The 23977-nt window shown below is 39.4% G+C and overlaps 1 protein-coding gene across 5 annotated transcripts in view; it reads right to left on the bottom strand.

Moving 5' to 3' along the window:
• FHIT (fragile histidine triad diadenosine triphosphatase) overlaps positions 1-23977 on the bottom strand; it is a 530314-nt gene that overhangs the window by 134768 nt on the left and 371569 nt on the right. For all 5 annotated transcript variants that reach the window (XM_038148756.1, XM_038148757.1, XM_038148760.1 and 2 more), the window contains 2 exons: positions 4122-4267; positions 3193-3222 (listed from right to left, as the gene is read on the bottom strand). In XM_038148756.1, the coding sequence (XP_038004684.1) occupies positions 3193-3222; positions 4122-4267 (176 nt within the window). The remainder of the gene's footprint in view (positions 1-3192; positions 3223-4121; positions 4268-23977) is intronic.

Genomic DNA, 23977 nt, shown 5'->3' with positions numbered 1-23977 from the left:
CGGGCACAAGGACACCATGGGTTTTGTGTTCTCCAATAAAAAGAGAGCTCAAAATTGCAGAGATTAATAGTCTTTAAGGGAGGACCTAAACACAATTTCCTCCCTTTCTCAAATAGAAAGAAATAAGTATTCAAAATCTCTTGAATGCTAAAAGATGGTTTTGCTAGATGACACACTGTTCAGGTGCCAGAGACACTCAAGTTCTCTGTTGTGAGTGGTTCAAGAACCTCTCACAATAAAACAGTGTGGAATTCTGTGACCATCTTTGGAGAAGGACAGTTGTTTCTCTCATAAACAGGTGACAGGGCTGGAATAGTTACAATAGGTGGAAAGCTATGAAAAATGTTATGAAGGAATATATTGTATTATTTTACAGTCTGAGACTTGGGACAGGGCTCAGAATTCCTTACCATGTATACATTTCCAGCTGCTAAAGGGTGGGAAAAGACCTGTCTTATACTTACAAATATTGGTGAACTGAGGGTCAGGTGTAATTACTTCCAAAGACTCATCCAGTGAAAACACGTAGTAAAGGGGAATTTGCAAGGGCCACAAGCTGCCCTAGAACATTGCCCTGCAGGCTCTGCTACCTTAGATGCAAAGGAGGAACAGCAGTAAAGAAACTACAGTTAGATCATGAACAGCTTCCCATTAGGTAACTAGAAAGTCTTTAACTCAAGATGCACACACCAGCAGCTTTCACACCACCAAAAGGGACATGTAACACTGGCAGACAATCTTATCACTGATTTCTAGCCAAAATCACATGGAAAGGGTCATCTCCTTCCAACCTGTTGCATACATTGCACATATAATTTTCAGCACCTCCACTGCTAAGAAAGACCTGAGAGTCATATTCAGGTTCAAGATTTTTCTTGTACATGGATTACCATTTCTTCTTGTGGACTAAGAAAGAGAATTCCCATATCTTTTTCAGACTAAATGTCTCAGTTTTTGTCTTCAGCTAGGCTGATAGCTCTTCCCATTTTGTAGTAAAGTGTTGTACTGAGCAACTGAAAAGTCAATACTCTTCTCCTGCTTCCTGTATCTCTGTTCCCCCATAACACATAGAGTATTTATTTATATATTTACCCAGGTATGCAGAATTACAAAAAATACAACTGGAAAAGACTCTTGAAACCATCTGGTATGTAACCCCATTCAAAGCAAAATCAGCTACACCTAATTAGCTCCTGAGATACGCTTGCCTACCCTACTTAAACAGTCTCCACAAACCCCCTTGGATATTTGTGATGCTTTGCTATTTTTACCTTTAGAATGTTTTTATAATGTTTGGTCTGTTCCAGAAATTTTAATTAAAAGCTCTCTCAGAGGAGACTGCATTATTGTGGATTCTCATACATGAAAAGAAAAAAAAACCCAAATAAATCCACATCCAAAAACACGACACATTGAATTTAAGGCTCATAAATTATTTGTAGGTCACATAGGTGTTGTTTCAAGCTTTGTGAGTCAGAAAAGTTTAAATAAAGCCAGCTATTTATGTATCCACCCTATTGTTCACTTAAAAGACGATCTTGATCACAGTAATTTCTTTCTTGATTGAAGTTTTGAAAGATCTAAATTCTCTGAAGAAAATAGTTGTTGGCATTTTTGGATGATAAACATCCCAAAGCGAAGATGATAAATTACAGTGTTGCCCAATGATGCAGAAAAGTAGAGAAATGTAAACTGATAACCTCTGATTTATGAATACATGCTCATAATTGCAAAGTCTAGGGGTTCACAGTTGTAAGAATGGGTCATTTTCATCTCAGTGTTTATTAAAAGTGTGAGAAGGAGGCATGAAGGGTGGCTGCCATTTTGTAATAAACACTTAATGCTCTTTGTTTCCAGTACAAACCCAAAGCAATACAGAACTTCCTGCCTTTTTAAGGCCTACATAAGCATTTGTTACTGTTCACAGTCACAGAAGATGGGAATTTTTACGTCTTTGCTCACTCATATAAATCTTCTCACATATAACCATTTCTATATACCTTTTCTTAATAGAGAGAAAAACACTTTTCCAGGTTATTAAAATAAATCCTCAGATTTTCTTTGTAAATCATACTGGTGATAATAACAAAATTTACTTCAAAAGTATTTTAACTTATTATTTCACCTATCAACAGACATTGCCAGTGAAATCCACCCAATGCACTCAGAGTCATGAGTCAAGGAATCTGTTTTGTCACAGTACAGAAATAAATCATGTTACATTCCTTCATCACATCCCAAACTTGGTGATATTCTAATTTCTTCTTAGCTCTCCCTATTACCTCTCTGTTAAATATTCAAATCAGGCAGCAAAAGGCAGAAGGAAAAATAAGGTCAATTCAGCAAACTGAAAAAAAAAGTAAAATGTTCCTATCCACCATCATTTGGTTGTTACAGTTATCTTAATCAACTCAAACAGGTTCTCTGAGACATCTAATTTGATTTTATAAAGTGCTAACCCATAGCCATATTTGACTTTCCTCTGATTCCAAACATAAAAAATAGTCTTTATCTAATGTTGAGGCATATCATCTAACTACACATGCAATTGCATTTGCATTATGAGGCAGTGAAACATGGCTGGAGACACATCTTGGATGTTATCTGTGTTATTACTCAAGTGGAGAATATAATCATAAATCCTTCTCCTCCCTTCCACCCTCCTACCTTTTTTTTTGGAAATACACTTAAAATCTGGTTTTTAGCTTCACTGGGCCCATTACATTTGAACTTCAGTAACGAGAATGTGATATGAATACACTGATATAAAGCATAGACAAAAGGTATATTTTCATAATGTGGTTCAGTTTAACTGTTCCTACAATTAGCTACAACTCATTAGGCAATAAACAGAAAAACAAAGAGATCCTGAATGGAAGGGCAATATTTTCTCCATAAAACAAACAAAAAACTAAACCAGATGCCTCTTTCATGAGGCTTTCCTTGCATAAATACACCCAGCAGCTTAGAAGAGATACTTTCTTGATTGAAAATTTTTGTCCAGGAAGAAAACGTGTAAACATTAGCTTGTGCAATTTCAATAAGAAGAATTTACTGCTATAGTACACTTGTGATTTTTTGATCTCAAGGATAAAGTAACAATACATCAATGCGCTGCAGATGACAAGCTTTGATCTTTTATTAGTTCCTATAATTGTGTCTTAATTTGTATTCTGCATGATAAGCACTCACCTTCACTGTTTGTCCAGCTTCAGGGCCATCCTGTAAGCAAAGGGAAAAGTCTCAGGTCAGAGGATCTAACAAGGATCACATGGGAATTCAGAAATCTTACTCAATAATCATTTACATCAATTACACTGTCTGTTAAATTAGCACATTTTCCCTGAGGACCAATCTACACTAAGGTTTTGGACAAAGCTCCTTTCCATATCAGACCCTGGGAAAGAGGGAAACGATCCCATATCACAAAACCAACAGTTTCTATTTTTCATTTTTTTCAGATTATATTTTTCAAAAGCTAGCAATAGACTTCTGATCCTTGTGAACATAAAATCACATGTGGAAGTATGAATTTAATCAAAGTATGCTTGCTTAAATTCTGATTCTAATGAATGGGCTTAGTCTCCTGGTCTGCTTTAAACAGAGTTCATTTTTGGTATAAAAACATCCAGCACAAACAACTAAAAGGTCAGAATTTATAATGTATTTACATGGCTACAGCTCTCTGCCTGCATATAAATATCTGTGGGAGGGATCACCTATCTCAAGTATGAGCAGTGGGTTGGGTGTGGAACAGGCGCTGTGGCTGCCTTCTCTAGAGGTCAGCCCTGCAAACACTTCTTTGAAGGAAGAATATTTCCTGAAATACTAACAAACAAGCGCAGCATTCGAGGGTGTTTGCTGGCTTTATGCAGGGATTTGCAGTCATTAATCAACCACCACTTCCCCACTGGTTTCCTCTTTAGATTTCTCAATGGCAAACCTAGAAGACTGCAATGCAGTTATTTGGCTTCTTGTCTGTCATTACTGTTATTACTGGGTTTTTTTGCATTTATTGCCCCTTGAAGTCCTAACGTCCTTTTGTGATTGGACTAGGGAAAAAGGCTGAAAGCTTGATAAAACAAACCATCAAACCTTTCTTAGCTGACTGGTTTACCAACCTGGATGGAAAAGGTGAGTGAAGTGCCACAGAAATGTTTCTCCACCACGTTCCCGACCCGTTGTGCTGTTTGGAACAAATCAGCCACTTCCTCGGGACACAGGTCACGGAAACGCTCCACCGGCCGCAGGGGACAAACAAGGACATCTGAAGGTGGCAGTGTCAAGGCACAAACACAAATCTGAGTGGTCCAGAACAGTCTCAATCCCCAGCCTGTAACCTGGTTCTGATCACCCTTGAATCGCCTGAGCTCTTCCTCTCTGGTGATACAGCAAGAGCGTCAGAAACATAGGGCTAATTGCAGGGGTTATGTGGTGCTCTGTTCAGAATTCTTTTCCTCAAACCCCTCAGATATGGGCAAAATTTCCAAGGCTCTTGTGCTATACTGAGACCTTTAAGGGAAAGCAAATTTTTCAGAAACTCAAATTTACCATCTCAATGGAGAAATGCTGGTATTTATCTCCTGTGAAAGTCAGAGACATTTCCTTTTGTGATTGAAAATGGGGGAAAGCCAAGGAAATTTAAGAGGGCTTTGCATGTGGTGTCTGAGACAGCAGTTTACAATGCTTTTGCCCATATGTGATATATATTTTTGAAAACCTTGATCTGACACCTCTAATTTTAGGCACCTAAATATGACAAGCTGGCACTATGTTGATCATAGCAGATCACTTATTTCTACACACTATTTACAATTCACAAGGAATGCTCACCTGTTGTAACTATAATGTGTTTTTAAAAATACATTAAGATAATTAAGACCATTTCCTTTTAAGCACAGTGTTCACAATCCTGTAAATATACTTGAGTTAATTCTACCTTGGTGACTGTGATTTGAGAGTCAGTGAAATGAAGCTATAAGGTAAATAATGGAAGTACACAAATGCTGCTTACAGTCATCTGATCTGCTGTGCTCACAGTAATTAATAATTGCTATGATTCCTCACTTGAAAGTCAATTATGCAACATTCCTAATATGGTCCAGAATTCTTAGCAGAGCCTCAGTTGTGTAGATCCAACAAGCAAGTACTTAATTCTCATTTCAATTCCCTGCAGACAGGATTCTTTGCTGACTTACAGAATAGAATTTGCAGAATAAAGACCTTAAAGTAACCTTTAACAGCACTTGAACTTTCATGACCAAAGGCTACGAAAATTATTTTTTCCAGTATTAAAATAAGAGTTCAAAGGACTATTTGAAGAAAATTAAGTTCCATGCCATTGTATTACAGTCATCTTTATTTTTACTGCATCTTGAAGCCTGCAGGTGTTCAGGAAAATTCTCTGTAATCCAGGAAAGGTAACTAGGAGCTGCTCTGCAGTTAACAGGTTCACAAAAAGGTTACATCAACCTGATTGTCAAGAACCATGTGAGACATTTGAAATAAGGAGAGATTAATACACGTGAAAGATCAATTATTTCCATAAGCACTGAGACAACATGTTTACATACGCCAAGGTTATATTATAAGAATCACACTTATCATTCTGATGGGACAGAAAACCAGACATTTTCTCAAAGTAAAGATGTAGTGGCAGGTTTTGATCATTTTTCTAAATTCAGATGAGAACAGACAAGTCTGTAATGGATATTTGCTATAGTGGGAGCAGAATTGAGCAAGCTCTACCTGTGGCAGCTCCCAAGAGAACAGGAGAAGACTGGTCCCAGCTGTGGGTGCTAATCTGCTTTGAAAATCTGTCTCTCAGGGGTTTTTTGTACAGAATCAGCTATGCCACCCCTATTCTCCTTTTTGCTTGTTACAGCTTATGTTATTAACATTTAAGAAAGGAGAAAAATATATTTAGAAAGCAGGTACTTGGAAAGAAAACAATCCTGGATGGAGACAAAACCCCTAGTTTTGTGGGGTTTTAATTCTGCAATGCTGTCCCTTGGTAAATTACCAGGCATAGTAAACCCCTTGTAATTCAGTTGTGCCTTCCCAGTGCATTCTACAAAGCACTTTCATAAACAATGCTATTGGCTAAACTTTGGGCCCAAGAGAAGAGCTTCAAAGTTGATTGGCAGACCTGATTTCCATACCAGGAATAAAGGAATAGAAAAACTAATTAATTTTACTCATAAAAAGGAAATCCATGTCAACACTAAAACAGGAAAAAGGACATTCGTTTAATCCGAGTTCATTTTTCCAAAGGAGAGAAGGGAAGTTTGTAGCCTTAGGGCATCTGATACTTAAGTAGATAATTATCCTTCTTCTGCAGCACTGCTTTATTATCATGGCTCAATGAACCATTTATAAAGGAAGAATTTCCTCTCACTTACCTCTAGCAAAACTGCTGCTTACATTAAGACAAGTTTCCTTTTCTCCTTTCGAGTTTTCCCCAGCAGCATCTCACCCCCTCAGACTCGCACACGCCTCACCAGCAACTGTTTGTTCTCTACCCAGCTCAGGGCCACAGCCACAATTTTTGCATTAATGCTGCTTCCTACAATCTGATGTTAGCACTGCACTGTTTGCCACTGCAATGGTTTGTGGAAAACATGAGTGAAACAGTTCTTGGGAAAGCTTCTCTTTCCATGGCACATTGCAGAGGGAGTGAGGGCTGCTTCTGACCAAGACAGGACAGGTTTTCTCTCAATTTTGTCACTAAGCTGCACTGTCATTTTGCAAGTTCTCTGTATCTCTCTTTGTCTCTCCTCTTCCATACATCATCTGTCTTATCTGCTTAGAGTGCACTTGCCAGCTGGTGCAGTGGAGGTTTCTTATTAACCATGAACATCTCTGCTCATGTGGGGCCACCAGTGCTCCTGCAGTTCCTAATGCTGCACCCGTGGCATTCTGCAGAAAGGACTTGCACTTCCTCCTTACACTGCCAAAACTCATTTACAACTCAAACTAGATTTTAGCTATAGTTCTGTCTTTGAATTTGATAAATAATTCAAAGGCACAATCATTGAATGGAGCATCTTTTCTGAACTTTCCATCATTTCAAAATAATTCTACAAAGAATAATGATAGGAATTCTGAATCAGAGCTAAATTAACATGAGAATGTAATTAGGACAACATTCAAGTTATATTTAACTATGAATATATTAAAAGGAAAATGTTAGAATGAATTCATGAATTTGAGGTCATTAGGAAAACAACCATCCACTGCAACTTTAAATCATAGTTTTAAACTAAAGTTTTTGATGCTAGGATAGTTTTTAGTTTTATACCTGGTTTGATTTTAAGCTGAACACCTGCTCTATTCACCTCAGAATCACTACTAAGTTTAAAATTAGATAAACTGTTCCTTACTTTGTACAAAAACCCTCTGCAAACCCTCTGCAAACCTGAAGTGAAACCACTTCAGGTGACTATGTATTAAAAATGGGAGAGAAAGTGAGTCTGTACTTACGTTTATGTGCAATTAGTCCTTAGACTGAAGCATCCACTGCCATCTGAGATGCCTCAGGGCATCCAGCTGCCACTCCAGAAAGGCAGGAGTCTCCCATACCCCCTACATCATAGCTGCCAGTCAGGTGGGTCATCTTGGGCTGTCTGAAATGGCCACAGGTGCCTGTGTGTGTCCAAGAGCCCCCCTCTAACCAAGTGGCTCAGCAGGGCAAGGTGCTGCCACCCAGCACAGACATGATGCAGAGCTGATGACAGCATTCTGCCTTCAGAAAGTTTGAACTTTATCTTTCCTTTCTCTAAGCACTGTAATTAATAATTTTTGGATTTCTTCATTCATTCTGAACTGCTACTGACTGATGAAGTTTCTATTTTTAAGCTTTGATGTGCACAGCTGTTATTTCCTTCAAGTTCTCTGAGTCAGTCCACATCACTAGAGCACATGCAATTTAGTATGCCAGCTTCTCCATTTTAGGGAGTGAAAAACCTTTACACCTTATTATAAGCTGTAACAACTGTTTCTCTCTCTAAATCTTGCCGAAGTCTCTCAACAGCCTTACTTCTCTCCCTAACACCTAAATACGCATACACAAATCAATCTGTGTTGGAAAAATCCCCCTTGGATTTGTGGATTGAAGGATGTGCTCACCCTGGGGATTTTGGGGCATGACTGAAAAATGAGCACGTGCTAACTGTGTGCTGGCTTTGGGCTGATCAGAGAGAGAAGAATCAGATTCTACAAGAAAACCAAAACTCCTGGCCAACATCTGCATGGTGACCACTTCAAATGTAATTTTCCTTCCACTAATACACACAGAGGGAAGGCTGAAATTCAAAGGCTCAGCAGTAATTTTTATTTGCTTTATATGGATTTTGACTTAGAAGCTTAAATTATTCTAATTGTGTATTTAAGGCCTGGGCCAAGCTCTCTGTTCACTTCAATGGGACTCCACTCAACCCCACAAAGTGCCTATTATAAATTTTCACACATAACTATCAAGGTAACACACGTTCTGTAGTTCTGAAATGTTGGAAAAATGGCCTTTGGGGGGTCAAAAAAGAAAGAAAACCAAAAAAAAAGAAATCCCAAAGAGGTTAAAATTCCTTTTATGTGACAAGCTTTAGAGCTGAACACAGCTTTTTTCCTGGTTAAGTCCATTAATTTGCTATATAGAAACATACTTTCAGTTTTGACTCTTGTTTTATTCCTGAATTTGAACTTCAAACAGAACAATTCAAAGCTTTAAAAAGGAAAAAATTAAAGGCTCTCCAGGTACTGACACTCTAACAATAGGAATAAAGTTCTTTTTTTTCTCTTTGTCTTTTTGAGGAACCACTTAAAAACATTAAAATTGACAGGTTTTCTTAATATGTGAGGCTTTAAAAGAAAAAATACAAGGGGGAAAAGGCAAAATATCTAAAAGTGAAAGGGTAATTGCTACTTTATGAAGCAGCTGGGTTTCACCAATATTGTTAGCTTTCTATACCATTTGTTATAAAATTTTTTAACTTAGGAAAATTATTTATTTTCACACAGTCAGGAATTCATAGCTCACATTAGAATAGAAACATTTCCCGTTTCATTTAACAGTCTTCCCTCTCACAAGAGGGAGTTCAAGAGTCAACATCTAAGAAAACAACAGCAAACCAAAACAACAGCCAACCAAACAACCAAACAGCAAACAACAACAACCAAAACCCCCCACAAAAACAACCAAAGACATATTTTAATGACAAAAGGTCACAATCTCCAAAATAAAATCTCCAAAAATTTAAAATAAAATCTCCAAAAGTCTTAAATATCTATTTTTAGCATTCTAGTTTTTTTAACTAAAAAGTACTTTAGTCAATACTCAAAATTTTCCTTAATGATTTAATTTTGGGAAACACCTCAAAAACTACTTTTTCATTAATATTTTGGTTTTGACTAATTGGTTTTCATTTAAAAACTGTCCCAAACTATAGAGACTTAATATTCCTGCATGCATTTCATAAGCTTAGGTAAGTGACTTAAAGCACAGCAGCCTCTGCTCTCCCTCCAGGCTGAAAACACCCCAGTCACTCACGGAGCAACCCCCAACAGGGATTTCCTCCTGCCTTGGGAATGGGGGCTGTGCTCATTTTGGGATTAATGCAGATTAGATTCTGCCTCCATCTCTTGGTACCAGTGGGAACAACTTGATGGACACGGGAGATGTCTTCAGGAGGCTGCTCAGGGGCCAGCCCAGCCCTCACTGAGCAGGGAGGACACTGCCTCGGGGTGGCTGCTGGGAGCTCAGGGGCTGGAAGAACCAGCTGCAGAAAGCTGTAATAAATTATTATTTCCAACTATTTCATGCATCTGTATGAAAGAACCCTCCTGCACACCCATAAGCTGATGGGAATGCAGAAATAATGTACCGTGGGGGGCAGCAGGAGGGATTATTCTCTTCTTACACTGTTTTACATGAATTTGCATCAAGAGCCCCAAGCAGAGAGAATCACACAGACAAAGCTTCAGGTATTAAAACTCACTACAATGTCCCCAGATTCAGCTAAGGAGTGTGGGCAGGGGTATTAAATTCATCATTGCATCTAAGCAGAAGTTTTCTTTGTTCAAAAGCTCTAATTGCTCAGAGAAAGAAGTCCCAGAGCTCTGAAAAAACACAGGAGAATGCATGACTAATAAAATTAATATAACTGAAAAACAACTGCCAGTCATTTATCTTTTTTCTGCCCTTGAACGATTCTTCAAATTTTGAAGGCTATGGGAGCAATTTCTCTGTGTGAGGAAAACAATAATGGCTTCACAGATGCTGCCTGTAGGAGGAGTTAAGAAGGAAGAGAGCACTGAAATAGCACATGCACGTACACACAGAGGGCATCAAAAAGCCTTTAAAAATTAATCAAATGCATATTTTGCTTCATTACAACAATATGTCAAGGCACCCATTCAGCTCCCAGTAAACCCACAGAATCAGGACACCCATAAACCTGTAGCAATGCAAAACCTGACATTTCCCTCAGCCCAGGAGAAGCCTTGTTCAGTAAGATGGAGTGACCGACTTCAGGGAGGAAATCTGTAGAGGTGTTTGGATCAAGAGCAAGTATCTCATAATAGGAAAACATGAAGGAGAACACTTTAATGGATTTTACATGTAGAACTGTATTTAAATATATGTTAGAGGAGTGCCTCGGTACAATATGGGAAATAGTAGTACATCACAGAGTTTGCTAGTTTGGGAAAAAACATAGCTCTGAACAATAAGGATGATTAAGAACCAATGCAAATGCAATAAAGTTACAATAAAAACTTGACAATTGCTTCGGACTATTAAAGATAGAACTTTTTTATATATTGCTCTGCCACATATTAGCATTAATAAAAAAAGCCATTAAGATAAGACAAATTATCTAAATAATTTGATCTTGATAAGGCAGCTCAGTACATGTTTACACTAATGCAGAAGATCAGATTTATGCAATATATCAGAGAACTAGTGGTTCCACTAGAACAAAGAGCAATCACTGCAAATCTTTGACATGGATCTCTCCACACTATGATAAGTACACTCTTTGAAGACCACATTGCAGCTTTTATACAGAGGGGTTTTTATTCTACTTGATCTTCTCACCCCACTGAAAGGACTTAAAATAACTTTTCATGTCAGTGAAACACGCAGTAGTTCCAAGAAATGAACAATAAACTTTAGTTTACTTTTAAAAGTCAAAACATCTAATTTAAATATAGATATGGCTTATTAATTTAAATAGAGACAAGGCTTACAGTCTGAATCTTACAAGATAGCACAGCAAAGTACAAAGTCCTGCTACACAAAGTACAGTGACTCCACAAGACACAGGGCCACAGTGGGGAAATGTGAGACTCAGAACTGCTCACTTTTCATTTGAACAAGTCTTTCATATATTTGATATTCCCTTTAAATGCCTTTAGGGTATGTCAAGTAGGTCAACTAAAAGCTCAGTTCCTCATAGCAAGTGGAATTTTACTGCAGGATTTGTCCTTTTCTGCTGGCTCCTGGCCTCAGGGACAGCCTCGGGCAGTAGCAGGTACCTAAGTGGAACCACAGTGAGAGCAGCTGTGGGAGTTTGTGGCTCAGAAACCACCTCTTATCCAAGTCCCATTTGGTGGAAATTTACTCAAGATCTGAACTTACATTTGTAACAGAAATCACGACCACATTCTTACAGTCACACCAAGCTTCTGATCTTGGAAGGCCCAAAGGCAATAAATAACCAAGGACCAACACAGAAATGCAGAAGTGCCAATATAGAAGGATGACATCTCTAAATACTGTGATGCTCTGAGATCCTGTAAAGAAATCCTGCTGTACAGCAAGCCATTCCAGCTAAGAACGACATCTTTATTGCTCCAGTTGATATATCCTTTTCCTAAAGAGCTGACAAAACTGGTCACAATTACATGAAGCTCTGCCCCTATAGCAACTGTAAATATACAAGACAACTGAAATAAATGGCCACGCTCAAAGCTGACAGCAGAGACCAAACAGCATTTGGGGTGCAACAGTCAAAAAACAGGGTTTTGGCCTAAATATTGGAGCGATGGCATTTGTCATAGTAACTGATTTGTTCATGCAAAGCTGCTCAGCAGCTACAAGTCTCGTCCAAATGACCTGCACCACCAGAAAAATTAAATTTACCAAAATAACCCTGCTGGAATTACAACATTTTAACATGCCATTGCAATGCCTCATTTCAAACAAAGAAAGTGAGTTTGTGATCCAACCCCTCCACCTGAGAATATTGTGAGAAAATTCTTCATCATTTGGTCTTAATTAAGGCTGCAGCAGCACATATTCAAAAACTAATGTGATCATTATGAAGCTGTATTCTAGGTCATGATTCAGGAGCTATAATGAGGGAATAACTAATTACTAAATATTAGTTATGACAAATTTACTTTCTTGAAATTTATTGGATGCCATGTACCAGACAATAAGTTTTCCTGGAAACAAGATTTTACCTGGTAGAAAGATACCACATAATGTGGGAATTAAGGTTCCATACAAACCATAAACATTATTGACATTTTTGTCTATGGCACTTGAAAGTACAATCTTTTTTCTGTTCTGGGCATCTATGGTGGGTGACAGTAGTAAATTAATCAGATTAATAATTGGTGACTCTCCCTGGGATTTCTCTCACCTAATTTTGAAGGCACATTGGTTTGACCAGAGTAAACCAGGGGATCTGGAACTGTGAAAAGCCAGATCTTTATTGGCAGTATTGAAGTCCTTTGCTGCTTAAGATGTTTCATTTCATCCTCTTCTGTTTTCTCCAGAGTTAAGTCAAGGAAGCTCCTGTTAGACCCGGAGAAGTTGATATCAGCTCTACTTTCTCCAAATACCTATCAATGCAGATGATTAAGAGCTTTCCATGTACTCTTTGTAGCTCTGCACTATCTTTATGCTGAGCAGCACAGGGAAAGACAAACCTGTAGCAGCACGTGGCAGACCAATGGTGCCCTCATTCCGTAACCAGTGAAGCATCAGCTGCAGCAATGCAGTACAAGATCAATTACCAGAGCATCACAGGGGACAACAAATATGTCTGGATAACCAAGGTTTCAGGTAATTAAGGTAATTTTGAATGTAATTTATAGATAATGAGAAACATGAATAACAGGGAGTTTTGGAAAACTGAATTTGGATAATTCAGGCTATCTTACACTAAGCGTATTCCTCAAAGAATATTGTAATGTACGCTGGGATTTTCAAAGTTTTTAAATGGGCTAAACCACCTGATTCCCATTAATTTCTAGGATTGGTTTTCCACCTGGTTCTTTTAGGGTAATCAGAAAACTGTTCCAAATCAAGTAAATGGAGAGCTGTGTTTGCCTTAAACTGGAAGTGCTCATGGCATATTTTGCACAGGTTTTCTTCACAGTTTTGTTGCATCCAAAGCAATAGGATAGGCTGTGCTGTTCCAGGGAACTATTCCATGAGAGTAGGAGGACCCTAAATTACTACACCTCTTGCAGGTATGGCTTAGCCCTCTGTTAAAGCATCAGCATCTTTAGGAACAGTCCAAAAGGTGAGAGAATCTTCTGTCTCCCTTGTGAAAGAGCTGTTCATCACACTGGCATGACAGAGAGGCAAACTATAATATCTCTGCCCTGCAATATCACATTTTTCACGTGATAAATGTCCCAGTGTATTTTCATCAGTTCCTTTGAATGCTTAAAATTGCAAAGTCCACAATAATGGATGTGTATCCCTACTGCATTGGCCAATGCACTGTTGAAGTGGATGTAGTATAGAAAGTAAGCACTTTCCAAGTAAGAGAGTTGATTACTGGCTTTGTAAATGTAAATTTCTTTCCTGTTTAGCAGGACTCAGTAGTTAACTAACTAGTAGCAGAACTAGAAAGCAGGAGTTCTGCAGCATTCACCAGAGAAGCCCAGGTGCACACACACCCCTCTGTGTCAGGAAGCCCTTACAAACATTAATAGCTGGATGACAAGGACACTGAAAGGGTAAACAAGAGAAAGGCAAGTGGGGCTGACAGAGGTACTTCAGAAGGAAAAGGGATAGAGCAATAGTCTCTTCTGTAGTTTATGTCTCTGGGGATTAAAATCACGAGCGCAGCTAAGCAGGGAATCAGCCCTCACTCAGCTGCAGTAGAGAGAAAGGTGGGGTGGAAATATCAAAGACCCTATGTAGCATTTAAGCAGAGACTAAGAGGCAGCTCAACATGAAAAGAAATTATTTTAAGCCACTATTCTTTAGCTACTTAATTTTGACAACTTATTTCATACCTGCTTTAACAGAAAAAGCTTGGTGTCAATGAGAAGGTTCACAGAGAGGGTGTGTGTCAGGACAAAATGCTCCCAAAGGTGCATTTTTCTTTACCTGCCAGGGGAGTCAGTTTTGAGAAAGTCATACTTAAGGGCTGGGAAAATGTAAAACAGATGTGGAGTACAAAGCACTCCTTTTAATACAAAATAAAACTCAAGCAGAGATGGTAAAACACAGCTTACAAAGCACCCGAGACAATGAAAGCTATAAAGCAGGAGGGAATCAGAAAGTAGGTCTCCTTCCTGTTTTTCACTTGCATAATAAGCTCTCTTGGATAAGGACAGCAGGGCCCTGTGTCATGATTGCCTCTGTAGATGCTGTTCTAATACTATTATTGTCATTAATGCGCATTGTTCCCAGCTCTGCTGAATCGCTCCGCCATGCACGGTACATAAATTCATACTCTCATCCAGAACTCCTGCAATATTCAAGAACACGGGAATGAAGAAGACAAACTAGCAGCTTAACTGAATAACCTTATTTTGTGTGAGTGTCATCTGAAACCATTACTTTAATGTGATTATCTGTTTTTATTATTTCCTTTCTGAGGACTTGGAATAAAGACACAACTGAGACTCTCTTAGACACGGTCATTGACATCATTACAGTCTTTCTACTGTCAGCAGCAGAGATCTGATCTGTAAATCAAGTTAGACTGTAAGGGCTACTGAAAAGCAAGCATTCTTTATCATCCTATTACATACCCAAGCTACGGCTTCCTCTGGCTCACTGAGAAAAACAGACTGTTTTAGTTCCTTTACATAACCAGAGGAGTTCTTAATGCACAGATTATTGACTTAGTGGAGTTTTATCATGTCCCAGTGTACCAGGGGATTTTTAATCCAGGACTTCTTTACATGATCTATTTTCATGGCTCTTTTTATTGTCACAGTCTGTCATTATAATGATTTGCAAATCCAGAACAGCGTACGCTTAGCTCTTTAACAGGTGCTCATGGAGGAGATGGGGGGAAGGCACCTCCCCCCTCTCTTCTGCCCCCTGTAAGGGCCAAACCCCATCACATGCAGAACAAAATCCCTTCAGGGCTGTGCGCAGTGGGAGCTGGCGTGGCTTTCAGCCCACAGGAGCATTTCCACTCCCATCACTTCCATCAGCCAGTCACCTCCAGGAAAGCAGCTGGGTGCAGATCTGCCTCTGCCAGTGTCAGCAGCCGCCAGCTTTGTGGACAGGCACAGAAATGCACACATTCTTGAAGAGCTAAGTCTAAAAAGGGTCTCCTGCATGACATCAGTTTCTTGTAAAGGCCACTGATCATTTCTTCCTATGTTGATACTACTGAAAGCAGCCAAGGATGTTCATGCCTAGACAGGGTCACTTCTGGGAAAAACAAATGCTCCAACACACAAGTACCAAAGGCAGGCCCTGAATGTCTTGTAAGTGTTAGATCAACACAAAAATCAACCATACAGGGGGTATGAAAGGATGCTTGCACGGGTGAAATCTTCTGTCTTTAAGACTCTGATTTCTGCTTTGCAGAGACTCAAACCTGCTCTCCTCCTTTCAGCTCCCTTCTCCACTTTATTGCAAAGTTCCAGATGGAAACACCCATATGAACCTCAACACCTGCAGGTGGCTCCCTGTAAGTGCTGTAGAGTGTGAGGTTTTCAGATACTTCAGGCTGATGTTCATTAAGGCAAGCATCTGATTTTATGGCCCTTCAACCCTCCACATCCTACCTCACCCTCAATAGTAGATATTTCCCTTTCCACTGCTGGAAACAGTGGGACAACCTGCAAGATCCCTGTGCACTCCAAATTAATCCCAGTCCTAAAAGTCTCACTGGAGCAAGATCTGAGTAGCTGTTAGAACTCCACAGCATGTCTACATATCCCTAAAGATTTGGGCTGTGATCTTTGGTTTGGAACTCTCTGTGTTACCGTAATATGAGCTGATAACAACAATATGTCACTGCACTTATTTCCAGTAGACAGTTCCCTGGAGGGAAGGAAAAAAATGGTTTAAATCTGACATGCTATCAGTGTTAAAAGAGAAAGTAAATATATGCCAAAACCAAACAAACAATTGAGAAAAAAATCCAACAAAGAAAGATGACAGTATTCCAACTGTATCCTGGATGTGAGAGAGAAAATTGATGTTGAATTTGGTATCTGCAAATGAATTTCCAGATTTCTGTGTTTCTTCCTTAAATTACAAGCACACAGCATATCTTGGGGGTTTATGATCATCATCAAAGCCATCTTGCTGAGAAATGTGAATTTCTTTCTCTTTCTGTTATAAGTAGATATCCCATATCTAGGGGCTGAAAGAGCAGGAACATTTGGTATTCCTCCAAATGAAAGCATCTCCACTGTCATTTGTTCAGCTTCCCCTTGCTAAGCTGCTGGATGTGAATCACTCAGTGACCTCCCAACATGTCAGTGATGGCTGTGTGCAGTTGGAGAGCTCAGTTTTGCAAAAGTGATGTGCAGACTTGCTGCTCTGGAAATTAAACATGTTCTCTACAGAGTCCCCTTGAATGTGGTATCTGCATTTCACATGCAGCCCCACGCTGATCCTTACCACTGGTGTGAAAAACACTTGAGAATCATTTTTTCCCTGGGCTTTACATTACTATCTTAGAATTCTTATCAGGCCACTCAGAAACTGGTGGCACAGTCATTCCTGGCTGCATGTCACTGATAGAGAATGAAAGACACAAGAGATGTCTAAGCATAAGCAAGCAAACTGCAGTATAACTAAAAAAGGCAGAAAACACTGCTTTTTTTGGTTATTTACAGGAACTTCAAAGTTCTCAGTTATAAATCATTCTGAGCTACCAGTCTGCCCAAGGATGGCTGTGCTTTTGAAGGTGAAAGCTGGAAGATCAGACCTTGGGTGATAAAAAGAATGTTGGTTCCACTACAGACAAATTCGATTGCAGAGGAGATAAAATGGTGTCCAAGAATACGATAGATTAGGCTGAGATGTTTTTGCCATGCAACCAGTCATCAAGAGATAAAAGTGCTTTTACAGGGTAGATTTTCAGTAGGAGAAAATTAACCTTTCTTAAACCATATTTCCCATCAGAAAGAGTAAATAAAATATGCATTTGATTGCCACTTTTTTAGGACAGTTGATTAGAATGGAAAGTTAATAAAACCCCCAAACTTTTAAACCAAACTTGAAAAAAAAGTTAAACCAATAGTGAAAAATTTTAAACTTGCAGCCATGATGCCAGATCCAATTATATTTGTACTACTAATTTATATGTGGAAGATAAGCAAAGTTATGAATGGAGATGAGAAGCCAAATAATTGTAAGAGGCAAGGGAAGTTGTTCTATAGCAAAGCATGCTTAGGCTGTCCTCAAAAGAGGAACGAAGAAGCAATTTAATGTTGTTTCAGTATCTTCTGTTCCAGAAGCAGCTCATCAGGCTGTGTGTGGAAAAAAAAAAAAAAAAGAGGACTGGCTCATAAAACTTTCAGACAAACTATGTTTAGAAAGCATTAAAAAAACAACAGCAACAACAAAAAGATCAGCCTTTTCCTGGAAGAAAAGGATTTGTATGCAAATATACCCCAACATTTGTCACCAAATTTAAAAGATTTTGAAGTGGGAGAAGGATTTTTTTAAGATGGTTTATCACTACTTTGATGAAATGAGATGCCAGCTGCAAGGTTGCTGCTGTCTCCTTTAATAGCAATTAGGAGGCTGGGAAATGGAGCTGTAGCTTGTGCTCACAGGCAGAGCTGACACCACATATGTAGCACAATTCTGACACCTAAACCTCCAGTGGCAGCAGCCAAGACATCAAGAGGCCCATGTTGGAAGTAAAACACTGCACTTACTGGTAACCTCTATGACCTGAGGTACTACAAAATGCATGAAACACTCAGTATCACTTATAATAATTTAATGTTTTCCAGTGGGAGGAGGAATGAGGAACCACTGTTTGAATAAAGCTAAAAGCAAACTCTGCTGCTGAGAAGGAATGGTCGGACCCGTTTTGCTTTACTCACTTTCATTTTCTCTCCATTTGTTCAGAAGAGTGTGTTTGCCCTTGGGCATCTTGGGATTCACCTAGGCCTTCCAACCAGCAAGGACTGAGCAGGAAAGAAGCACCAGGAATTACATTTGGTAGCCATGCCTCCCTTCTCAAGGCCCAGGGAAGGGATGAGCCCTCCAGCACACTTCAAAGGTCAGCAGGAGCAGACAGAGGTCAAAGCCACGGGGGCCACTTAGAGAATGCCTTGAGAGCAACTCTGTCTTACAGATTTTAGATTTGGAAACATTTGGTAACCAATTACACCTCTGCATTTTCATCTGCCCTTACAGAAATCCTAAAATGATGAAATTCTGCAATTACTCAAGTTTCTTCCTTGAGTAATTTTGCCCTCAAAAAGTAGTGGAACATTCAAAACCTTGCTCAGACTTCGAAAACGATCCCCACTTCCAGATGCTATCGCCACTGCTCTGAAATAGTCAATTGCTAATTGATTTCCTTTAAACTTGTGTAAGCTATAGATATATAGATGAGTACGTGCATTGAAACTCATAGTGTGTTTCCTTGTTCAGAACTCCAATATCAAAACATCTCCAATCTCCCCAAGTCTGCTCTAGGACAACCTACAGGACAAAAGGAAATCTGTTTTAACAAAGCAGGAGAGATTCCTAGGGTAATGAACATCTTAAAATACAATTTAAAAAATTATCTCCTTGCTTTAACTCACATAAGCATACAATTGTGTTTTGGAGGATGACATTTCTGAGACTGCCACTGATCTATCCCAAAAATTCCAAAACTTACCAACAACTAAAACTCACTCTTGGAGGTTTAGCTTATGTGCCTGCATGTTCACACCTGCCTCCTCTGTTTGCATGCTATAAACATTTTCCAGAAATAAAAGTGCTAACAGGTGAAGGCCAAAGTCATTAAACATAATTTTGAATACATCAGAGTACAAAATGTTCCCACGCTGGCAAGAGCTATGCAATAGAATAGATCTGCACATAATGGCAAGCAAAACATTGTGGAAGAAGATGTCAGGAAAATTATTTACCTTGATTCAGATTCTTCAGGGAGAAGGATTTCAAAATATTTTTCTGAAACATGGCTTAGCACTGATGGAGAAGAGGCTGGGCTGAGCAGTCGGGACATTTGCAGCCCTATTCTCCCACTACACCTCTGTGGGAGAGCATTGGGACCTCTTCCCCTGCCTGGGCACAACAAGGGGAACCCCAGGCAGGGCTGGAGGTGCTGCTGGCACACAGGAGACCAGGCCCAGGGAGAAGAGCCAAGGGCAGGAGGGTGCAGCACAGTGGGACACAGCTCTCACCTTGGGTGTCTCACCTCAGGCATCCTCCCGGTGCTCAGGGAGCTCACAGCACAAATCCAGCCCGCAGAGAAACCCACCTGAAATATCTAACATTCTACATTACGTGGCTTTCACCGCAAAAATAGCTGCATGCACAGCACAGGCTCCTCCAGAGCTGTCAAACAAGATTTGAAACCCAGTTCCTCTGGCATGGGATGCACAAATCTTCTGCAACAGCTATAGGAGATCTTGACTGACAGCAGGAGCAGCAAGCTGATATTGTTTGTTGTGCACTCAAAACCACACAAAGCAGAAACAGTTTGGGGACTTCAGCTTTACAAAATAGTTTTACTGTTCAGTAATGCTAACCCTTGAGATACTAAAAAAACCCAAAAAAAACAGAACACCAAAAAAGTTTTCTGAAGTAACAACTTTTTTAGCTACAAGAATGCTTTAAAGCCCCCTAAAAAGTAAAGAAAGGAGCCTGGGATACATACATCCTGCTGCACATAATCCCCAAACAGACTATGTGCAATAAGAAAAATATTATTACTTAATATTTTTGCCTTACATAATTCAGTACAGCACTGGATGTTGCTAAACCTTTTAACCCCTCATTTTTTTCCCCTCTCAATTCCCACAAAAACTGGTGACTTTTCTCTAAGGAAGTAAGATATACAAGTTAATAAGTTGAGCAGCATTTCATCCTCACATGATAAAAATTCATTTAAAATTCTTTAAAAAACAAACCAGGATGAATCCAAAAGAGAAGAAAATCAGTAGTGCTAGAGCTTCCACAGAGGGCAACAGAGATGGCCTCACTTAGAACCCAGCCCTTCACTCAAAAGAAAAATCAAGGGTATCTATTGCATCTTGTAAAAATGCACCTTGGAAGCCACAGAAAAAAGTAATTGTAACATTATGTCAGGAAATGTAAATATGCAGCTAGGTGTCCAATTATTTCAGCTTTAAAGATCAGTGTAGTCTTTCTCTTTCTAAGCAGAGAGGGTGCACACAGGTTTTGATACACACTCTTGATGTATTACCTTTGAAATCTGGCACTGCTGGGGACTGTTGTTGTTCAACCAAAGTGTACGAATGCAAAAGCTGGATCATTTTCATCATGCTGTGTGGTGTGTAGCTGTGCTTTTCACAGTAAATATCTATACTGCTGAAGAAAATGCCCTTTTTCCTTTGAAGTAGCAGAGTACAAACCTCACAGGTTCATTTCTTTGCAAAGACTAAGGCCCTAATGATCACAAGCAACACACGCTTACAGCAGCTCCAGAGTTACAGAGAATATATCCCAGGCAGGTCCTTGTCAATACAGCTCACAGCACATTGCAGAGAATAAAGTTGGTATAAACTATTCATTCATATGTTACTTCATATTGAAAGATATATTGGTGACCTTCTCCAGCTTGACTGTTATAATAGTAATAAAACTGAATCCTGGAAGATTGCACTTGTGGTCAAAGTAGTAAAATATGACCTTATGCTATTCAACATTGACATTTATTATATCAATTCAAACACAAAAACTGCATTAAAATGATGTTAAGTGTCTGGCTTTCAAGCACAACAGTTAAGAAATTTGATCTGCCAGTAAGATTTCTTCAGCAGCTCACCATTTCAATACATGAGACACATCATTTACCAAATCTGGTAGTTTAGGCTCTTTAAATAAAAATCTGCTTGTATCTCAGCCACAGGAATCATGGCAGAGGTGACACCAGTGAATCTGCAGTGCTCATACAAGGCAGCCTCAAAATAAAAACAAAAGTAAAATAAATCCCCAGAATCAGGAGTTCATCTTTGCTCTTTGAGTGGAAACACAAAGGGCTAAATGCAAAACGCTGACCACCTGGTTGAGACAAGAATGAAATTTTTCACAGTCATTTTTAATATCATAGCAGCACATCCATTTCAAACACAGAAAGAAAACCTGGTCTCAGGTCAGCAAGGAAGATCGAGGATTCTGCAGTCCCACATACTCTGAACTCCTACTGGTTTCCCTAAAAATACAGGACAGAGAGCAGCATATCAGAGCAGAGACGTGCACTGCAGATCTCAGAGCAGAATGAGGTCTAGAGCTATTTTGGGATACAGTAAAAGTTGAAGAATAGAGCTATCTGGCATTCTTTTGTATTTTTCTGATGCAGTTAGTGTTGGTTCACAAGTAAATGCTTTTCAGGGTTACAAAACAATTACTAGTTAAAAATAAAATAAAAGAAAAATTGAGATTCCAGACTCTAAGTGATCTCAGATCAGTCAAAAATATGGGCATCTGGGCATTTATTTGGAGCCTGGTAATTCTGCACAGAGACTTGTCTCCTGCTATGAGCATCCTGACTGTTCTGTGCTGCGTTACACACTCACGGTGATTTTTAATGAGGAATTCAACAGCCATTTCAGCAACAACAGACAGAAGCACATCAGCCATTTCTTCTCAGAACAGAACTCTTAGTTTTAGCCAGCCTAAATTTGAAAATATGCTTAATTCTCAGAATTAAATGAGAACACTAATGCCTCCCACCATGCTGGCAAGTTGTGAATTTTCAGACAGAAAGAGAAAAACATTGGATTTTTATAATCCAAGTTGCATAATCTGTCAAGAACAATGATTTGTGTCTGGCAAATGCTGATACACATTTTTAGTAGAGCTAAGCAACATCAGCTCAGAGAAGAGAGCAAAATCCCCCTGCCTTTGGGCCAGGCACTGCAAAATGAAGCTTAAAAAAAAAAGAAAAAAGAAAGGAAAAGTGGGCTTGTCATCAGGGTGGCAGACAACGACAGCTATTTCATTTCAGCTCCCTGGAATACAGACTTTCTGTGTTCAGGCTATGACTGCCAGTGCTGCAGCTCCCCTGTAGTAAGGGTGACATTTCATTTGAACAGCAGCTTCACCCCAAGACATCCTCTAGGGTGGGCACTCCAGGCTTACTCTCTTCCCAGAACCTCCAGCTTTGCTGGAGCATCTCAATGGCCCATCTGCGCAGGAGATCTCCTGTTCTGCCTTGGCAGAAGCTGTTGCTGTGGTGCTCAGTGTCTACACAGATCCTTTTATTTGGTTCCCTTCCTCTCTAAGGGGTGCAACTGGGTCAGGTTTTTTCTTTTTTTAAAGCTCCTTTTGGGCACATTTCAGCAGGTTTCTCCTCATCCACCCAATACTCCTGCCTCCTCCTCACACAGCGTGCTCTTTTAACAAAGTGTGATGCACAGCAGGCCCTCACACCTGGGTAGAAAAGCCTTCTTTCTTTGCTCTGTACCTCTTCTCCTACATTATTTGCATCCAACTATGATTCATTTCCTCTTATTTAAGAGGATAGAAATGTGACTAGTAAGGCATGTTATGAAGGAGAGTATTTCACAAAAAAAATCTGCCAAGCCCTCCACGGCCAAACTAATTATAACTGTACTCTCTGCAGCTTGATGAAGGTAAATGGAGATCTGCAAACCGCTTCAGTAAATAGAAAAACATGCAAGTGAAAAACGTTCATTTGGAGAAACATGCATCCAGCATTGAGGCTTCAGGAGCAGCAGTTTATAGACCCAGTTACCACTACATGCATTTTAAAATTGAATGCCTCCTCAGTATTCATGAAGTGTACCACAGTTCAATAGTTGTTTTCATGAGTTGTGCCTTCATTAGGTGAACAACATTAAACACCTGGGATACTGTTCAAACTAGTCCTAAGGGGCAAATTTTCATGACAAATGAGCTGAGATAAATTTTACAACTAAAAAAAAAAATCTCATTTTTGCAATGGTAAATTTACTACTTGTTTCAAAGAAATAAAATAAAGCAACAAAGACACAAAGTTAATATTAATATTACTTCTACAAAATCCCCCAGAAAAGATTTCAGTTTGCTCTGCACATAAGAACACTTTCAAATACCGGAAGGAGAGTAAATATTTATTGACACATGCTTTTGTTTCCCTTTTCAAGTTAATAGGGTTAATTCCCCACTATCTTTGCAACCTTCTGTATGTTCATTATCAGGATGACTTCTTATGCCTTTATGGCATAAGTGTCTTACAGATTGTGTTCAAATCTGTTTCTTTCTTTTCTAAGGCCTGTAGCATGCTTGTTTCAATCCTTACTTGGACAATGTACCACTGGAGATGTTAAATGTACATTTCTGTGTGCCCTCTCCCTCACTTGTTCAGAACTGAGCAAGAGGTGCCCTGGTGCACACACAGCAATCTGGCTCTCTCACCCAGAAAATCTGGGAATGCTCAAATAGAGCAAATTGCAATGAATTCCTCTTGCCCTGCAGGCCTGCCATGACTTCCCACAGCTCTGGCCATCCCACTGCAAGTGTGGGAATTGATTCCCCTCTGGTGCTGCTCTCAGGAGTGAGGAACAGTTTTTATTTGAGGTTTGCTTCTCTCTACTAACA

The sequence above is a fragment of the Motacilla alba genome, chromosome 12 (genome assembly GCF_015832195.1).
Source record: "Motacilla alba alba isolate MOTALB_02 chromosome 12, Motacilla_alba_V1.0_pri, whole genome shotgun sequence".
Taxonomy (NCBI): domain Eukaryota; kingdom Metazoa; phylum Chordata; class Aves; order Passeriformes; family Motacillidae; genus Motacilla; species Motacilla alba.
The sequence above is the reverse complement of the archived record's forward strand: the minus strand, read 5'-3'. Positions and strand labels throughout refer to the sequence as shown.